A 20,245-nucleotide genomic window follows, 5' to 3' on the forward strand; every position below is an offset into this window, starting at 1 on the left:
TCCTTGCTACACCCTTCCAAAATTCTCCCAGCGCTGGGCATGCCTAGAACATGTGGATATGGTTTGCTGGGCTCCCTGAGCACCTAATACACCTGTCCTCGGTCCCAAAAAACTGGCTCATCCTTGTCCCGGTCATATGAGCTCTATGCAGCACCTTAAACTGTATGAGGCTAAGCCTCGCACACAAAGAGGAGGAGTTCACCCTTTCTAGGGCATCCGCCCACGTCCCCTCCTCAATCTCCTCACCCAGCCCCTCCTCCCATTTATCTTTCAGCTCCTCCACGACGCCTCGTCTACCTCCTGCATCACCTAGTACACTTCCGAGATCCTCCCCTCTCCAACCCATACCCCCGAGAGCATCCTGTCCTGAACCCCACGCGGCGGCAGCAGAGGGAACCCCGCCACCTGCCACTTGACAAATGGCCTTACTTGCATGTACTTAAAGGTGCTCCCCGGGGGGAGCCCAAACCTCCCCTCCAGCTCACCCAGGCTCGCAAACATCCCGTCTATGACACCTGCCCAGCCTCCTGACACCTGCCCTGTGCCAACTCAGGAACCCGCCATCAATTCTCCCCAGAACACACCAGTGATTCCCCCATATCGGGGACCCCATCGAGGCCCCCACCTCCCCCCGTGCCGCCTCCATTGCCCCCAAATCTTGAGGGTAGCTGCCACCACCGGGCTCGTGGTATACCTCGCTGGAGGGAACTGCAGTGGCGCCGTTACCAGCGCTTTCAGGCTCGTGCCCACACAGGATGCCATCTCCATCCTCTTCCATGCTGCCCCCCCCCCCCGTCCATTACCCACTTACGCACCATCGCTGCGTTGGCAGCACAATAATACCCACAGAGGCTGGGCAACGCCAGCCCCCCCATCCCTGCCCCGCTCCAAGAACACCCGTCTCACTCTTGGAGTCCCGTGTGCCCACACAAACCCCGTAATGCCTTCGGGATAAGGATGGGGAGGCACTGGAACAGGAACAGAAACCTCGGGAGCACCGTCATCTTGACTGACTGCACCCTACCTGCCAAAGACAGCGGCAGCATGTCCCACCTCTTAAACCCCTCCTCCATTTGCTCCACCAGCCTTGAGGACCCCCCAATACTATCGATCACTTCCCTTCAACCCAATTGATCCTCTAATGCCTGCCTCTTCTCTTTCTCCAACCGTGAAACTCTAATCCGTCCAGGAACCGGCCCATATCCCCTTCCTGTCCACGTGGCTTCACGCTATGTAACATCTCATAGTACCCCTTGAACACTTCATTTATCTCCCCCCCCCCCCCCCCCCCACCCCTGCTCTGATACTACCTCCTACCTCTCCATTCTCACCTTTAAAATTTGTCTGGACACAGCCTGCCTCCTCAGCCGCATATAATACTCGTATTGAACCCCCCTCGCCCTCCTTAACTGTCCCACTGCCTTCCCTGTCGTCAAACCTATACCTATCAAACTGCCCCTGCAACCTCTTCCTCTCTGCCAGCAACTCTTAGTGGGGGCCCCCCGCGTACTTCCCGTCCACCTCAACTATCTCATCCAACAGGCGTCCCTACTCCTCCCAGAATGTGGCTGCCGACTCCTTCCCGTTCTGATTGATTTCCATATACTCCCCAAATTGTTAACCTCACCTTTTCACAACCCCTTATCCACCAACCACCCCTAATCCAACCTCCATCCCGGCCTGGATGTGGCGCGTGACCGGATATTGCAATTCCCGCATAGTCGACCCGCACCACTCCCAACATCACCGCCTGGCTCACCACAAAGAAATCAATTGTCAAATGTGAGGTTATCCATTTTGGTAGGCATAACAGCAAACGGGATTATTATTTAAACGATAAAATATTAAAGCATGCCGCTGTGCAGAGAGACTTGGGTGTGCTAGTGCATGAGTCACAGAAAGTTGGTTTACAGGTGCAACAGGTGATTAAGAAGGCAAATGGAATGTTGTCCTTCATTGCTAGAGGGATGGAGTTTAAGACTAGGGAGGTTATGCTGCAATTGTATAAGGTGTTAGTGAAGCCACACCTGGAGTATTGTGTTCAGTTTTGGTCTCCTTACTTGAGAAAGGACGTACTGGCACTGGAGGGTGTGCAGAGGAGATTCACTAGGTTAATCCCAGAGTTGAAGGGGTTGGATTATGTGGAGAGGTTGAATAGACTGGGACTGTACTTGTTGGAATTTAGAAGGATGAGGGGGGATCTTATAGAAACATATAAAATTATGAAGGGAATAGATAGGATAGATGTGGGCAGGTTGTTTCCACTGGTGGGTGAAAGCAGCACTAGGGGGCATAGCCTCACAATAAGGGGAAGTAGATTTAGGACTGAGTTTAGGAGAAACTTCTTCACCCAAAGGGTTGTGAATCATTGAAATTCCTTGCCCAGTGAAGCAGTTGAGGCTCCTTCATTAAATGTTTTTAAGGTAAAGATAGATAGTTTTTTGAAGAATAAAGGGATTAAGGGTTATGGTGTTCGGGCCGGAAAGTGGAGCTGAGTCCACAAAAGATCAGCCATGATCTCATTGAATGGTGGAGCAGGCTCGAGGGGCCAGATGGCCTACTCCTGCTCCTAGTTCTTATGTTCTTATTATACCTTACGGAGAAGAAGGTGTACTCCCTCCATCACCCCCTCCCTCCCCCAGGTTCTGCTCGAAGGCCCAATTTTATCTTGTGCTTTGAAGGAGTCAGTCAATGACCAGAAGCTGAGTTTATGGACTTCAGGTGGTGTTAATAGAGTGAATGGTTGAATACAGGGCAGCTCCAGCTTGAAGGCGTTGGTTTGGGCACTTTATACCCGCAAGAGGGGTGGCTCCGGCAGGAAAGTGGTGCAAAAGGTGTAGAGGGAAGAGGTTCGCCCCAAGATTGGTATGTCTACTGGCTCCCAGACCCAGCAATAAAATCATCAAAGACCTGGCTAAAGAACTGGAGGGGCCCTGTGGCGCAACAACAATTGTGAAATTGGCGGAGGGGGAAGGGTCAGCGCCAGTGGGAAAGGCCTAGATGGATCAGTTGATGGCCGTCATTAAAGATGAATTTCAACAGCAAAGGAAGGAGATGAATGGGGACTGGTGAAGGCAATCGAGGGGGCAGTGGCACCTCTGCGAGTGTTGATGGACCGAGTGGAGAAATGCCTTGAGGCACAAGGAATGAAGATACGAGAGGTGGAGACGGTGGTGTCTGACCAGAGTGTCCCTGGAGGCAGAGGTGGGGGCCCTGGGGAACTTTTGTAAGTTGCTGAGGATGAAGGTGGAGCAGCAAGAAAACAGGTCCAGGCGGTAAAACATTCAAATTGTGGGGCACGAGCACCAGAAAAAATGTGTCAAGGATGTTGGCTGGACTGGTGAAGCAAGGAGTGCTGGACAAGGCCCCAGAAGTGGACAGGTCCCATGGGTCTTTAAGGCAGAGGCCGAGAGCGGGGGAGCCGCCATGCGTGGTGATTGTGCGGATGCATAAATTCGCGGAGAAGGAAAAGACTGCAAATGGGAGGGGAACCGTATCCGAATATATCAGGATACTGGTGCAGAGCTGGTGAATAGGCATGCAGGGTATAACAGGACAAGGCGGTGCTGTTCCAAAGGAAAATTGGTTTGGGCGACATATGTGCGTCACATTCAATGCCGCTAGTATTATTTCGAAATGTCAGGAGAGGCGAATGACTTTATAAGGGACCATAGACTGAAAAACTGTCAAAGCCTTTGGGAATGGGCAGAGGCAAAGCTGAGACATTAGGAGTGCATAAACCTCCAAGCAACTCATCACCCCGAACCTTCAACGCCACCTGCTCTGGATGTGATAGTGTCGGCAGATTGTGCAGTAGATTTATCAGTCATTTCCAAAGCCATCAGAAACACATGAAAGCAAGTTAGCAATTCTAAAACTCTGCCAAAGAAGAAGGAAGAAATGTGGAGTCTTTTGCAACAAGGACTTGCATGTCTGTGACCATCTACCTAAAGAGTCACAGTCTCCTGTGGTGTTCATTCCTGTCCCACCCTCCACCACCCTGGTGATTATTACTGGCACCAGGAGCAGTATTGAATGTGATATGCTGCCCAGTGCTATAATTTGTGGAAGAACCCGGGGCGGGATTCTCCCATCCGAAGACAGAGTGTTGACGCCGTTGTAAAAACTGGACAGTTTAACGACGCCGTCATCGGACGACTATATGTAGCGATCCTCTGCCCTACAGGAGGCCAGCACGGCACTGGAGCGACCCACGGCGCTCCAGCTGCCAATGCCGGTGTCAAATGGGCGCCACGGGTCTGCGCATTCGCGCTGCGACCGGATCGAATGCGCACTTCAACCGGCGCGCATGCGCGGTAGCTTCCTTCTCCGCGCCTGCCCCGATGCTACATGGTGTAGGGCTGCAGGGGCCGGCGCGGAGCAAAAGAGGCCCCCACCACGAGAAACCGGCCCGCCGATCGGTAGGCCCCGATCGCGGGCCAGGCCACGATGGAGGCTCCCCCTGGGGTCGGACGCCCCCTCCCCTCCACCAGGCCACCCCAGACAGGATGGATGTCGAAGTCCCACCGGGTAAGACCAGATGTGAGCGGCGCCAGTGGGACTCAGTCTTTTTTGGGCGGCCATTCGGCCCATCCGGGGCGGACAACCGCCGGGGGGACCGCGCAGAGCGGCCCCCGACTGACGCTGCGCCAACCACACCGGCGCCAATAGTGCCGATTCTCCGGTGACCGGAGAATCAGCGGAACGGCGTTGCACGAATCACGCCCAGCCCATCGATTTTCCAAACCCAGCGTGGGCTGAGAGAAACCCGCCCCCCCCACTTTGTCCCAGATTTCAGGGGATCCTGAAAATTCAGCCTCTGGAATGCATAGTTAGTCTTGTGAAGAGAGTTTGAATAGTTTTGGCACATATTATCTAATGTTGAGAAGAATTAGATGTGCTCACAGTGAAATATGTCAAATTCTTAAAGGGTTTGAGAGGGGAGATGCAAGGAGGCTGTTTTCCCTCCAAAACAAGGCTAGAACTTGGGATCACATGCTCAAAATAAGAGGTTGGCTGTTTCGGACACCAAAGCCAATTTTTTCACTCAAAAGAGTTGTGAATCTTTTGATTTCTCTACCCCGGAGTGCTCTGTCTGTTCAACCATTACAGGTTCAAGACTGAGGTTGATAGTAAATTTATGTCACTCAAGGGCTGGAAAGTTTAGTTAAAATAGACAATGACCTCTGTTTTTTTGAATTGTGGAGTAGGCTGAAAGAGGGAAAGGCCTGTTGCAGGTCTTATGTTTTTATGAAGTATTTCATTTTGATTTCATTCATTTGCATTTCTACTGGTTAGTAGTAGTTACACGTATCATATAAAGCATACGGCAAAGACTGTTGCTAAAGATGTTGAGTTTAATTTGTGACCTCTTTCGTTCATTCTGCTCAGATTCTTTTATGTGTGCAAATTCCAAAGCTGACAGAGACTGAAAAGATGAACACCTATAAGATCATGCCACGACTGCAGGTAAATAGGTTTCTTTGTTAACTGGCATCTACTTGCAGAATCAATGAAGTAGAATATTTGGGCAGGAACCAATCTAAGTGAGATATGTTTGATTGAAGTAAGATGGGACAATTCATAGCAGCCTCCACAATGATGAAGAGAAGAGCAATTTTCTGGAGTGAGTTCAAGATAATATGTTGGTAGGGATGGGTAAAGTATGCTCATGGCTCTTGAGTTACATTAAAAGCAGTGAAAATTAAAGTTCAAACATTTTCTAACTGGAACAAGAAATCACAGCCAGGTACTCTAAGGGGCGTCAGAATTTAATTTGGGGCTGTTTAGCACAGAGCTAAATCGCTGGCTTTGAAAGCAGACCAAGCAGGCCAGCAGCAAGGTTCGATTCCCGTAAAAGCCTCCCCGAACAGGCGCCGGAATGTGGCGACTAGGGGCTTTTCACAGTAACTTCATTGAAGCCTACTCGTGACAATAAGCGATTTTCATTTCATTTCATATTATAGCTCAGTAATTTGAGAGTTCAGTCCGTTAAGTCAAGTATAAGTGCAGTGTGCAGAAACCCCACTTTGACAGTAGCATTTCTTCCCAGCTTTAAAATCCTATTCCATTTCCTTTTCAGACTGAATTTTGAAACTAGTAATTTCCTGTGCTTTAAAAATTTCCACGCTATTTTGGCCAAATCTGGTTTGTTGTTGATCTTGTATTCTCTGGGAAATTTTAAGTAAAAAACTGATAATACTATCCCTGTCTCTGAATAACATAATACTTGGTTGTGCAAAAAGGAGGTTGCAAACTAATCTTTATGAATGCTAACAGATTCCGATTTCTCAGGAAGTAACCAATCTATTGATACCGAGAGTGGAGATGGGTACGTTATTAATTGGGAGCGTAGATGTGAGCTTTCTGTAAGACCTGGCTATATTTGCCGATGTTACTAAATTAGGAATTGTGAAGGAGAAAGTTCAACCCCATGGGCATTGGATGTCTTTCGAGACTGTCGGGGAAATGCATGTACTCCTCTTCAATCCAGAGTAAGGAAGAAAAGATAAGTTTGTAAGGAATTTGGGTTTGCAGGACCTGTGGAGAGAAAAGGTTGACGTTTTGAGTCCAATGTGATGCTTCTTTGGAACACGTACTGTTTATTTGTGCATTTTTAGTATATTTCTCTAGATCGAACATCACTCCCCATCCCCAGGATTTGGAATGTATAATTGGGTCAAACACCATTCAAAATAAATCATCATGTTGTTTATAATTGATCCCTTCTCCAATCTGCACATGACCAGCAGTGTGTCATTCCCAATGTCGTAAATCGAATTGTAAGCCACTTCCGCCTTCTCTCTTTGCCGTTTCTAACGCAGTGAAAATTCTGAGTGTTGGCGGCATGCATGGAAGGCACCTGCGGTTTAGTGGCAAGGATGAGCTTTTTGTTGGTGAAAACCCACCATAAACTGCCGATGTCGCATCTACAGGTAGCCGATTACAGGTTGAGCATCACTGCTGTTGCTAGAGAGTGCCATATTCTTTGGAGAGATGAGTGATCGTGAAGTCAGACGGGCCCCACGGTTCAGCAGTTCCTTCCTGCATGTTCTCCTGCAGCCCATTGGGGAAAGGTGGCAGGTACTCTTTCTTGAATATGGCATCAGACGCCAGACTAAGTCGGCCTAGTGTTGCATCCCATAAGACCTTATTTCCAACTCTGACTCTAATCCTGCCCTCATTCCAAATAGAATACCTCTCTTTGATTGGGACTGTTCCTTCTGCCACCCAGCAACCTCAATTGAACTGCAAGAACGCTGCATTGATAGGGTCATCTCCACCCTTTAGCATACCATCCATCTTTCGAGCCCTTCCTTGAACCCATTTACCCCCCTTAAAAATCCACCACACACAAGACTAGGCTTCTCCCTCCACTGCATCTCCCTGCAACTGAACACCAACCTCTGCCCATTCTCCCTTCCCTCCTCTGCATGTCAATGCACGTGAACAGCAACCTTTCAACATCCACCACCTTGTGCCACCGAGTTCAACATGGCCAACTACTTACCTCATTCACAACTGCATAAAGCTAACCGGTGCATGCCACTTCTAAATGACCATGAACCGGGTGCCATAAGGTCAATTCTCGTCTGCCATTATCCCAATAATGAAAGTGAAAACGTCACCATAGTCCCCAAGGATCATCAGCTGCTCTCCTTTTTTTTTAAAGAGAGAGCTGACTGGCGGTGATTTAATGAGGATCACCACACTTCAGGTGAGGGGCAAGGTTGAGATGGTGGGCCTTCATGGATAACCTCTGCTGGTACAGGAATTGAACTTGCGCTGCTGTCGTTGTTCTGCATCACGAACCAGCTGTCCAGCCAACTGATCTGACTGACTCACCGAGAATCGGACTTTAAAACTGTTCCATGTTAATAAGTATTCATGGAATGCAAATGTATTACAAGTATGACCCCATTACAGGCCGGTGTGATGTTTGACATGATGCTGACTTTATCTCTGCATCTCAACCCTCCAATGGGAAATTGAAATTTCCAGATCCTGCCTAATTAACATGCCAAGTTTCCCATCCTTGTGAACTACATAAAATCCCCCTAGTATTTCGAAACTGAGACTTCCACTTTTTTTATTCAGTTGTTGATATGTGTGCAATGCCAGTCAAAATGGTAATTTCACATAGTAAACACATTCACCTTACAACATACTCCGTCCTGCATTTTCTGTCCCATGCATTGTGCATCCTTACCTTGGAGCAATTTCACATTTACTAAGCATCGCCATTGAGCCCCAGCTGCCCCTGAGCCAGCCAGCTCTGCCAGCCCTAGTGGTTCCTCAGTTTCTGCCGCAGTGTTGACACCCTCAGCGACTCCCCTCAGTGACTGTGACATGCTCTTGACTGTCCCAGCATTCCCAGCTGTGACTGGCTTGCATCTCCCAGTGACCAGGACATAGAACATAGAACAGTACAGCACAGAACAGGCCCTTCGGCCCTCGATGTTGTGCCGAGCATTGATCACCCTACTCAAACCCACGTATCCACCGTAACCCAACAACCCCCCCCTTAACCTTAGTTTTTAGGACACTACGGGCAATTTATCATGGCTAATCCACCTAACCCGCACATCTTTGGACTGTGGGAGGTAACCGGAGCACCCGGAGGAAACCCACGCACACACGGGGAGGATGTGCAGACTCCGCACAGACAGTGACCCAGCCGGGAACCGAACCTGGGACCCTGGAGCTGTGAAGCATTTATGCTAACCACCATGTTACCGTGCTGCCCCATGCTCTGCACTGCCTCAGCTGTGCCCACCTGAGACTGGGGCATGTTCCATAGCAGGGTGGATGAAACTCTCTGTGCTCCCGGAGTCAAAGAGGCAGGTTGTCTCGTGCCCAGTGATCTTTACCGTCGTCGTAGCGGTTGCGAGGTTGCGGGGCCGAGACTGTTCAAGGGTGATGGAAGCGAGCTGCGGAAGATGTTGGGAGGTCCCAGGCTGATCAGCAGTGGCGGAGGTATCGGTGGTCCGTGAACGACCAGGCGAGTAGGGGTCCTGAGGCACTGTCCAGGATGGCGCCACAAATGGTGGCGCCCATGAGGCGCACATGGCGGACAGCATAAAAGATGGCGGCGCCCACGGGCCGCACGTGGCTTGTGGTGGAGAAGATGGCGGCGACCCTGGATCACATGTGGGGGGTGTAGCAATGCCGGGCTTGGAAACAGCAGCGACCGACCGGGCCGAGCAAACAGAAACAAAGTGACCCTTCTTCCCTCACCCGTTGCAGGTCGCGCTCCGCGCCGGGCATGCTGCCTGGGATTTTTGCTCACCACAAAAATAACATTTGGGCCTTCTGGAGTTGGCTGGCTGCCGCACGGCGCAGGGTTGCAGTGTACTCAGGTTGGCAGCTGGTGGGCCTCACGATGTCCACGAGGGTGCCACGTGGTCGCCACGTGGTCGGGGGTGTAGGCCTCTAGATTACGGGAGGCCATTTCTAGGGAATTAGCAAGCTGCGCAGTCTCTGCAAGATCGAGCGTACCCCCTTCCAATAGCCGCTGGTGAACATAAGTAAACTTAATGCCTGTGACATAAGCGTCTCTGATTAGTAGTCCAGTGTGTTGGACTACCGAAACTGCCTGGCAGTCACAGTTCCTACTGAGAATCCGTAGAGTCCGCAAAAAATCGTCCTGACTCTCCCCCGGGAGTTGCTGTCTCGTGGCCAGGAGGTGCCTGGCGTACAGTTGATTGACAGACTTGATGTACTGTCCCTTTAGTAGCGTCATCGCTTCTGTGTAGAACATAGAACATAGAACAGTACAGCACAGAACAGGCCCTTCGGCCCTCGATGTTGTGCCGAGCAATGATCACCCTACTCAAACCCACATATCCACCCTATACCCGTAACCCAACAACTCCCCCCCTTAACCTTACTATTAGGAAACTACGGGCAATTTAGCATGGCCAATCCACCTAACCCGCACATCTTTGGACTGTGGGAGGAAACCGGAGCACCCGGAGGAAACCCACGCACACACGGGGAGGACGTGCAGACTCCACACAGACAGTGACCCAGCCGGGAATCGAACCTGGGACCCTGGAGCTGTGAAGCATTTATGCTAACCACCATGCTACCGTGCTGCCCACAGTGTAGGTGGGCGCATCCCGGATGAGGGGGAAAACCTGAGGGCTCACCCGTGAGTAGAGGACTTGGAGCTTCTGTGGGTTCGAGAGTTGTTCAGTGGCTGCTCTGAGGTAGCCTTCAAAGCAGGCTAGCCAGTGCTCGAAGGTGGACGTGGCGTCGGCTGCATGAGGGCTCAGCTCCAGGCGATCAGGCTTGATTAAGATGTTCACCTTTTAAAATCTTGTGCAATAAATTGATGTACCGTCAATTGCCACGAGACGAGAACGGTGAAACAAGCGAGGCTTTATTGCGCAAGATGTTGTGCCTCCTGCAGCTGGAACCAGAATGGGAGCAGCACAGGAGAGTACACACTTTTATACATCGCCTGCTGGGCGGAGCCAGCAGGCTGGGATTTACTGTGGTACCTGTAATACAGTGGCTGTACCGTAATACATGTAATGTGTTACCAGTGGTGTTTACCACACATCCCCCTCTGAATCTTACAACTGCACCCTAGCTTCTGCATAAGCTCTGGGTAAGCCAGTTCCAGAGGCTCACATCTGTCTGGGACCCAGCTGTCTCGCCTGGGCGTTCCTGTCTCCTGTGTGTCAGCAACTGTGTAGTGCTCACCAGAATGTGCCCCACAAGCCTGTCCACTACCATTGTCCACCGAGGTGTGTGTCTCTGTGCTGGAGGAGGGTGGGGATAACAGCCATGATGCATCAACGGTGGCATCCTCGGAGCTGTCCTCCGAACTGTTCTCATGGGGTGGGGGTAACCACCCCAGATTGACCAGCACCGTTGTGTGGAGGCTCTGCAGGAGAATGGACATGTGCTCAGTGGGAGGGATGGGTCATTGTGTATGGCATTAACAATCACGGGTAACAGTTCATCTAGGTGGGGGCTGGTGGATTCTCACCTGTGCACCGACCTTGACGTCGATGTTCGATCTATCCTCAGCCATGGCCCATTCCTCATAGGAGGTGAGGACTCTGACATCCGGCACACCACCACCTGTCTGGGCCTCTCCTGTCTGTTGTGGGCCAACTTCTCTGCGGGGATACAGAGGGCGGATCGTTAGCTGCACGCGTGGTTCATTGCCAGGGGGTGGGTGTGGATGGGTTTGGGGAGATGGGCCATATTGGGGGGGGGGGGGAGGAAATTTGGATTAGGGTGTGGGACAGTAGGGGGTATGGGCGGGGGGGAAGTGTGAACGGCACTGTTGGACATGGGTGGGCTGGGGCTCGGAATGGGGCTGGGCACGGAATGGTGCTGGGTGGGGTTGGTGCCAGGCACATTCTCCTGGTGTGTTGGTCGGGGGTCGGATGCCAAGCCACCTGTTTAGCCTGGTGGAGGTCGTTGATCTTGTGGCACTGGGTGCCGATCCTCCTGGTCACCCCTCCCTGAGCTCACTGCCACTTGTAATAATAATCTTTATTAGTGTCACAAGTAGGCTTACATTAACAATGCAATGAAGTTACTGTGAAAATCCCCTAGTCTCCACACTCCAGTGCCTGTTCGGTGCACAGAGGGAGAATTCAGAATGTCCAATTCCCCTAAAAAGGATGTCTTTCTGGACTTGGGAGGAAACCGGAGCACCCGGAGGAAACCCACGCAGACGTGGGGAGAACATGAAGATTACGCACAGATAGTGACCTAAGCCGGGAATTGAACCCGGGTCCCTGGCGTTCTGAAGCAGGAGTGCTAACCACTGTGCTACCGTGCCACCGAGGCAGCACTAGCTGGCCTGTGGGTGACACTCTGAGTCCCTCGGCCAGACAGGACATCCCATCTGGCCTTGACAGTGTCCAATAAGCTGCCCAATCGGCATCCCCGAATCGTGGGACGGGGCTTCTCGCCGGCATGGCTGCGAGCTGAGTTGGGTTGGTCGTGCAGGAGTGGTTTAAGTGCTGCTCTCCCATTGTGGAGCCTCATTAAGTAGACCAATTTATAGCAGTGACGGCCTTACCGGTCCGAGTGTCGGGAAGCTCACGGCAGTTCCCGCTCACTACCACACTTCATAACATTTCCGTAAAATCGCGCCCATAACCTTGGTTACACTTAATTTGATGTCTTGTGAAGTCAAGGAAGATCATCGGATAAAATTAGCACAATAAAACAGAGAGGATTGTCTTTTTGATCTTTGGGACCACCACAAATTTACCAGGATTTTCTGGGGGGAAATTTTTCAAATGTTCTCTCTCTAGTGAGGAGTAAGGCTTGCATACAGCATAGGCCAAGAATTTGAAGTCAAAATAAAATCTACAACATGAAATCTGCCATTATTTTAGGGTCCTGCTGAACATCGAGCCCTTTGCTAATTAAGTGGGTTTATATCGGGTTCAGAGAATAGTGAAGAGAGGATCTTCTTCCGGTGTTACTTTAAAATCCCAACCAACATCAAGCAGCTCTGGTTTAGATACATTATCTGGATCATTCCTTTCATTGAAAAGAGATGGCAGGCACAATTCGCTGGACGCAACGAGTGAATCCTGCGAGAGCCCCAAATCGGGCTCCCCGCTGGGCGAGGGCTGATTGCGAGACACCAAACTTGTTCTGCCTGGCAAGACCTGGACCATGCCCTCGCACATAAGAGGAGGGTGACAGTGAGCTCGAGGTGACAATAAAAGGTTGGCGGGTAAAGCTGCGGGGGGGGGATCCAGAAAGCGGTGGGGGGGTGCAGGAAAAGGGTGGTTGTAGAGATCGGGGTAGACATTTAGAATGGCACCCCGACCTGCAAGGAGCCGGTCCTGCTAACGAACTCAGTTCGCCAGTGCAGTTAAAGTACTTAAGTGTGGCCTCAACTGGGAGAAACTCCCCGAGGCCCCAAAAAAACAGCAAAGTGCTGGCGAATAGCGGGGCAATCTCGGTGCTGCAGCCACTGAAAAACGGACTGCCAAATGTTCCCAAAAGAGAACTTGGGGTTTTTCCTGTTAAAATGTGCCCGGCATCCTTTATTATCTGTGCATTCCTCTGGTGCTTCATGGATAAATTTGAAAAATTTTCAACGCAAATGACTTGTTACATACTGCCTTCCCTTTTCTCTTTTGCAGAATGCCCACACTTATGTGAGTGCCGGATTCCGTGTTCAGTTAAGAGCCTGGGATAAGAAGCTGTTGGTAGAAAATATTTCAATGGTATACACAGGAATCAGTAAAGATTTCATTCACGCTGTTGCCACAGAAAAATACCTCCGAGACAAAGATATCACTTCCACTGTGACTTTGCAAGGTAAGCATGTTTTGGCCAATATGGGAATTGAGAATCGCAAGATGAATTTCACGATGTTGGTGTGAAGCCTGGTACATTTTATGCCTCACAAATTGTAAATTCAATGGGTTTCTTTTTTGAATTGTGCATGGGAGCACATTTTGATATGCATCACGACAAATATAAAGCTAAAGCTGTGCTTTCATAACTCGAGTGGATAGCTCATGGAGGGAATTTCTTTGCTGCCCACATCCACCTCTGCAGCAAAGCCTCTGAATCATGGGATCTTCTCTTCAGGGAAAGTGGGTGTGCACACCCATGCTTGCACACCTGCCATACTCGGAAGCAGATTACAGGCAGCCAAGTGCTCAGGCAGTGCATTAAAAGGGCTGCCTCAGTTCTCTGGGACTTTGTCCCACTTGTTTGGTTACAGTTTAGGCCCTCCAGCACTCGCATCCTGTCACCACCTCTCACACCACCTCCAATGGCTCTATGTCACCTCAGTGCCAACTCATGCCTCTCACCTGTCCTAATGGTCCCTTTTAGTCCACATGCTAACCCAAGTGAGCTCATGCTCCACCCATGCCCTCTATACACCCATGCCAACTCACCCAATATCCACCTTGGGCAAACCTTGACTTGATGGTAAGAATCAATCCCATTATTGAAAGCCCATTCAAATTTTAAAAAAATCTCACGTAATTAAGCTGTTATAAAAAAACAAACATCTATCCTACCCCAGATCAAAGACCGCTAATCTTTTAATACCTTATTTAAGCAGTCAATCATACTGCAAACTCAGGATCCCCTGCTGAGATAATTATAGCCATTAGAAATCGGACAAACATTCATAATAGTCTTGGTAAAATGTGAACAAACAACGATCGGTATTGCGAGAATGTATGTTTTTTTAAACTCAATTGTGATTGCAGCCTGTTTTCTTCATTTTTAAATTAAATGACTTCACATCATTTCAGACCTTATTTTTTCTTCGAGTCTACTCTGTAAATTCATGACTCCCACATTGCAAGTTCAGTCCCTTGCAGCAGCCAAAATGGGGTCTGTTTAAACTCAGCACTGAGTTCAAATGACCCTGCTGAGTTTGGTTTTCCTCATCTGAATCATGACTGATCCATTTCCCCAACCAGCAGAAATTGGATCTGTTAGAAATGGAGGAGGGAGTTCCACCTTGGGTGCACGCCCACCATTTTGGAAGCTCTGAGGAGCCTTCACAGCAGCCAAAATCAGGGCAACTATATTCCATGCTTTCTACTTCCTGTTTTGCCGTCTGTCAAATTGGCTGATCTGTCTACCTGCTGTCAGCCCTATTGCTGGATACCACCAGTTTCTCCCCAAAATAATGACAATTTAAATGATGTCATGAGGCAGGGAAACCATTTTTCCAGAGTAATCTAAATCTTTGTCTGGACCTGTTTTTTGAAGTCATCATCAAGTGTCTATCCTTTGCCATTGAATGTGTACTGAAGCTGAAATTTAAAGTGGGCAGGGTTCTGCCGTCAAGGTACAACACAGCAGGATTGGGTGATGCACTGGCTCAGCATGTTAGGCTGAAGGCTTCCTTTCTTAGCACAAAGGCCTTCAATGAAATGTGATTGATTTACACCGCTCCTAATGAGCAAGTGTCTACAGCACAGAACTGTCCATAATTGACATTAATTATTACCAAATTGCCAACCTGATTCAGCAAGGTCAGAGGGGCGGCTGTCCTAGAAATTAGAAATGTCCATTTCTCATAAAAAGACCATAGAAGATCATAAAATGCCTGACGCTAACACTGGATACAAACAGGTTTTTAAAAAGTGTGGCACTGGACCTTACATTGATCCATGAGCTTAAGCCTCCTTCCTGCCAAAAGCCTCCACCCCCTACTGAGGGAGAACATGACAATTCTGGCACCAATGGACTCCAATACCTAGTTCAATGAAGTGCCTGGAACCACTTTAAAGCCAGGATCTCTTGGAGCTGAAATTAAAATAAGGTGCCCTCCGTGCCTACTAATGTAAATAAACTTCTCCCACATCCTCTATTTTAATTTCCTTCCCGGCCTTTCCCCTAAACTTTTCTCTGACCTCCTCACTGCTCCCCAGCCTATCCTCTCTTGTTCCCATTCTCCTCCATCCTTTTATATTCCTTTCCCCTTCCCCTGTTTCATTGCTGCTTCTTCCCTAAATACATACCTCCCCTTGCACCATTTCCACTCCCTTCTCTTTCCCCACATCTTTCTTTTCCTTGTCTTCTCGTCTCCTCCTCCGCCACCTCTCTCCCATCCTTCTGTACTCCCTGCCTTACCTCATCACCACCTCCTCCCCATGCCTCTTCACTTCCCGTTGCTGCGTTCTCCTCACCTTGCCCCTGCTTCTGTTTCCCCCTCTTTTCCCAGTTCCCCCTTTTCCTCTCCCTTTATTCTGCAGGAGATTGACGCGACGTTTTTTCAATTGCTCACTTGCGTTCTGACATGGTGTAACTAATAGTCAATAATAATCTTTATTGTCACAAGTAGGCTTACATTGTGATGAAGTTACTGTGAAAAGCCCCTAGTCGCCACACTCCGGCGACTGTTCGGGTACACAGAGGAAGAATTCAGAATGTTCGATTCATCTAACAAGCACATCTTTTGGAACTTGTGGGAGGAAACTGGAGCACCCGGAGGAAACCCACACAGACACTGCGGAGTCTGCACGTTCTCCCAGTGTCTGCATGGGTTTGCTCCGGGTGCTACGGTTTTCTCCCATAGTCCAAAGCTGTGCAGGTTAGGTGGATTGGCCACACTACATTGCCCTTAGTGTCCAAAAAAGTTAGGTGGGATTACAGGGTTACGGGGATAGGGTGGAGGCGTGGGCTTGGGTGCTCTTTCCAAGAGCTGATGCAGACTCGATGGGTCGAATGACCTCCTGCACTGTAAATTCTATGACACGAGTGGAAAGTGCAGACTCCGCACAGTGACTCAAGCGGGAATCAAACCCGGGTCCCTGGCACTGTGAAACAACAGTGCTGACCACTGTGCTACCAAACTACTTGCGTATCAGTGGTGATCCAGGCAGAATACAAGTCTTTTATATTGCTGATATATTAGCCTTGCCGTTGATTATTAAAAATGATGGTTTCAGGTGCCTTGACTACACTTGAGAAGGAAATAATTCCTGATGCCAACAATCCACTAGTTGCTAGTGCGAAATACAGGAAATCACTGGCACTTGGACTTTTTTATAAGGTGAGAGTAACTTTTAAAATGTGATTTTATTCAGTATTAGTTTCTAAATGTAAAATGAATTATGGGAGAAGGAGGGTTTGAGGTTGCCTTATTGTGTAAATATATCACCAAGAATAACACCGGCCAACACAAGCAGGAGAGATTCCAAGTTTTGATCTGGTCTCTCGCTAATTCAGAAATCTGTGGAAGTGGAAACTTGACTAACATTTCTGACCCTAATTGCCATACAGTGAGAACTGGTAAAATATCTACTTGAGTCAAGGACAAATTGCCTCCAATCGTCTATCCAGGTTCAGTTTGAGTGACAGCCAATCAAAGCTGCAGAGGTGGAAAGCCAGTGGGATAATCTGTTATGCAGTCCAGTTTACAATGATTTGTTGATTATATTCTTATTTGTTCCAGATTGGTGATCCATTTTCCAGCAGGTTAATTTGAAAGGGGTGAAGTTGGTCTCCACCAGCAAGGCGAAACGGCTTCACAATGAACCGGGCGCATATTTTCCACGGCACTGATTTTTATTTTCCGTGGAAAATATTGTCAAGATTTTAAATTCCAAGTTAAATAAAAGTGACAACTGAGGCAAGGAAATGAGTCTCCAAAAGTAATTTGAATGTGAACCTCAGTATTGCCAACAGATCAATTTCACCCCCAAAAATCTAAAACACTATACTTGTATCGCTAAGTTTTGACTCAAGTTTATTTGATTAATAAATTCACTCTAAACTTTCTTTGATCAGTTTTTCCTGTCTCTGTTGAGTGAAAATGTTATTTCGCCTTGCAATCGGAGTGCCCGTTACTCTTTGGAACGTCCTATCTCCAGAGGAAAACAAACGTTTAGCAGCAAGCCAGAGGAATATCCTTTAACAAAGCCGATGCCAAAATTAAATGCCCAGCTGCAGGTAGGATTGTAATATGGCTTCTGTTCAGTACCACTTGACGTATGCACTATGTACCTTGGCATGATGTCCGATGTTATTTTTATTTGTACCCGAGAGTACACCAGACATCTGGACAAAATATTCTGATCTTTCTTTCGGTGATATTCAAATTTCCACAGATTGCAAAAGTGATTTCACTGCACACTTTCTCAAAATATAACAGTGTCAGTTCATTTCACTTCACATGGAGAAGTCCAAAAAACCAAACCTTGCTCATGTTGGCTAACCCAGTTGCTATCATCTGCACCAAAGAAGTGATAGATTTCTACACAGTGTCATTGATGCTGCTTGCTTTTTTGAGGTCAAATGCATTTGATTATTTATAAGAACATAAGAACATAAGAACTAGGAGCAGGAGTAGGCCATCTGGCCCCTCAAGCCTGCTCCGCCATTCAATTAGATCATGGCTGATCTTTTGTGGACTCAGCTCCACTTTCCGGTCCGAACACCATAACCCTTAATCCCTTTATTCTTCAAAAAACTATCTATCTTTATCTTAAAAACATGTAATGAAGGAGCCTCAACTGCTTCACTGGGCAAAGAATTCCATAGATTCACAACCCTTTGGGTGAAGAAGTTCCTCCTAAACTCAGTTCTAAATCTACTTCCCCTTATTTTGAGGCTATGCCCCCTAGTTCTGCTGTCACCCACCAGTGGAAACATCCTGCCCGCATCTATCCTATCTATTCCCTTCATAATTTTAAATGTTTCTATAAGATCCCCCCTCATCCTTCTAAATTCCAACGAGTACAGTCCCAGTCTACTCAACCTCTCCTCATAATCCAACCCCTTCAGCTCTGGGATTAACCTAGTGAATCTCCTCTGCACACCCTCCAGCGCCAGTACGTCCTTTCTCAAGTAAGGAGACCAAAACTGAACACAATACTCCAGGTGTGGCCGCACTAACACCTTATACAATTGCAACATAACCTCCCTAGTCTTAAACTCCATCCTTCTAGCAGTGAAGGACAAAATTCCATTTGCCTTCTTAATCACCTGTTGCACTTGTAAACCAACCTTCTGTGACTCATGCACTAGCACACCCAAGTCTCTCTGAACAGCGGCATGCTTTAATATTTTATCGTTTATGTAAGCAGATAGCTTTTTTAAAAAATCAAACCAGTTTTAGGGTGATGTGAGTCAAATAAAATTGAATTATTATGCAGCTCCAGGGCTTTTATAACAGTTGGAAGCAAACTTCACCATTTGTACTTTCTGTTTTTGACAAAGAGAAGCCATTCTCCCATTCTTGGAGGGATTCAAAGGAACAATGACCATCCAAGGTCACTAATCTTGAATTTTTGCTGTTTTAAAGATAGGCCATCATTTGGATGAGATTTTTTTCCTGGTACAAAACAGTTTGGGGTGGAGTTTGTTTTGATAGGCTTGGAGCCAGGCTGGAGAATTGGAGCAACCATGCCATGACGCCCCGACGCCGGCACAATTCTCCGAGGTGTGGAGAATCGGTGCCATTTGCGCTGGCGCATTTGGCGCACCATGGGCCGCTGGAATCGGCAGGGCCGCCGATTCGAGCGGCCGCTCCAACATGACAGAGTCCCGCCGGCGCCGTTCACCCCTGGTCGCTGCCAGTGGGAACTCTGTAGGAACCCTGTGGGGGGGTAGGGGGGCTCCCTCACCGGGGGTGGGCCTCCGATGGTGTCTGGCCCGCAATTGGGGCCCACCAATTGCCGACCGGCCTCTCTTCTCCCCCCCCCCCCCCTCGGACCTACCTTCCGGCGCCTCCGCCCCCTGAACACCGACCCCATGTTGGGTTGGGGCCGGCGTGTGGCAGAAGTCCACCGCGCATGCGCCAGATGACTGCTCAGTGCAGGATTCAGCTGGCCCAACTGCGCATGCACGGGTTGGCACGGTGCCCATTTGGCGCCGTGTACGTAGGTTGGAGCGGTGTGAACAGCTCCAGCGCCATGCTGGCCCCCTGTGGGGGCCAGAATAGGTCGTGCCCGGGCCCTGTTCGCACCGTCGTGAAATGGTATTTTAAAACAAAATTTTATTTTTAACACAATATTTATCTCTTTAAACCATGGCAGATCCTGGGAATTTCCCAGTGGTCAGTGCCGTGTCAATTTTGGCAGCATGGTCGATGGAATGGAATACTTTCTTGTTACTGGGGAAAACATTGTAGTAGAACAAGTTTAATCACATATTTCCTTTGTCTTACATCCAGACTTCTGGGGAAACCCAGTACATCAATGACTTACTGCCTCTTCCTAATGAGTTATTTTCAGCCTTCGTTTTGAGCACAGAAGGAAATGCAACTATCAACAACATTGACATTACAGCAGCCATGAATGTGCTTGGTGCTGCTGCAGTAAGTCATTCATATGATTTGTGAAGTGCATTGCTAAACTAGTTTTCAATACTGTATACTTAAATACAACAAGTTATATTTGTATTGGAAAAAATGTAAACGAACTGCAAATGCTGTGAACCTGAAATAGAACATAAACTGCTGAAGTAATGTAGCCTGAAGGGTTTTTGCTTTTTGGCATGTTCTCTTTGTTAGGACTTTTGAAAAGCCTTACAACAAAAGCTGAGTATAAGACTAAAAATCACATCATGACTGAAGTAAAAATGTTTTGTTCTTGGATATTGGTGAACCTGGCAAGGCCTGATCTATTGCCTATTCCTAGTTACCCTCGAAAGGGGTGATTGTTGAACCATTACAATCCTTGGGACGATGGTGCTTTCACAGTGACTAAGAAATGATGGTATAGGTCCAAATTAAGAACCCATATGATTTTGAAGCGAACATGGGGATGCCATT

The 20,245-nt window shown here is 48.5% G+C and overlaps 1 protein-coding gene across 2 annotated transcripts in view; it reads left to right on the forward strand.

Annotated features, from left to right (window-relative positions):
• LOC119970555 (xanthine dehydrogenase/oxidase-like) overlaps positions 1–20,245 on the forward strand; it is a 225,224-nt gene that overhangs the window by 135,835 nt on the left and 69,144 nt on the right. For both annotated transcript variants that reach the window (XM_038805371.1, XM_038805370.1), the window contains 5 exons: positions 5,392–5,469; positions 13,134–13,311; positions 16,419–16,522; positions 17,260–17,421; positions 19,646–19,789. In XM_038805371.1, coding sequence (XP_038661299.1) covers positions 5,392–5,469; positions 13,134–13,311; positions 16,419–16,522; positions 17,260–17,421; positions 19,646–19,789 — 666 coding nt within the window. The remainder of the gene's footprint in view (positions 1–5,391; positions 5,470–13,133; positions 13,312–16,418; positions 16,523–17,259; positions 17,422–19,645; positions 19,790–20,245) is intronic.

The sequence above is a fragment of the Scyliorhinus canicula genome, chromosome 8 (assembly GCF_902713615.1).
Source record: "Scyliorhinus canicula chromosome 8, sScyCan1.1, whole genome shotgun sequence".
NCBI classification, from domain to species: Eukaryota; Metazoa; Chordata; class Chondrichthyes; order Carcharhiniformes; family Scyliorhinidae; genus Scyliorhinus; species Scyliorhinus canicula.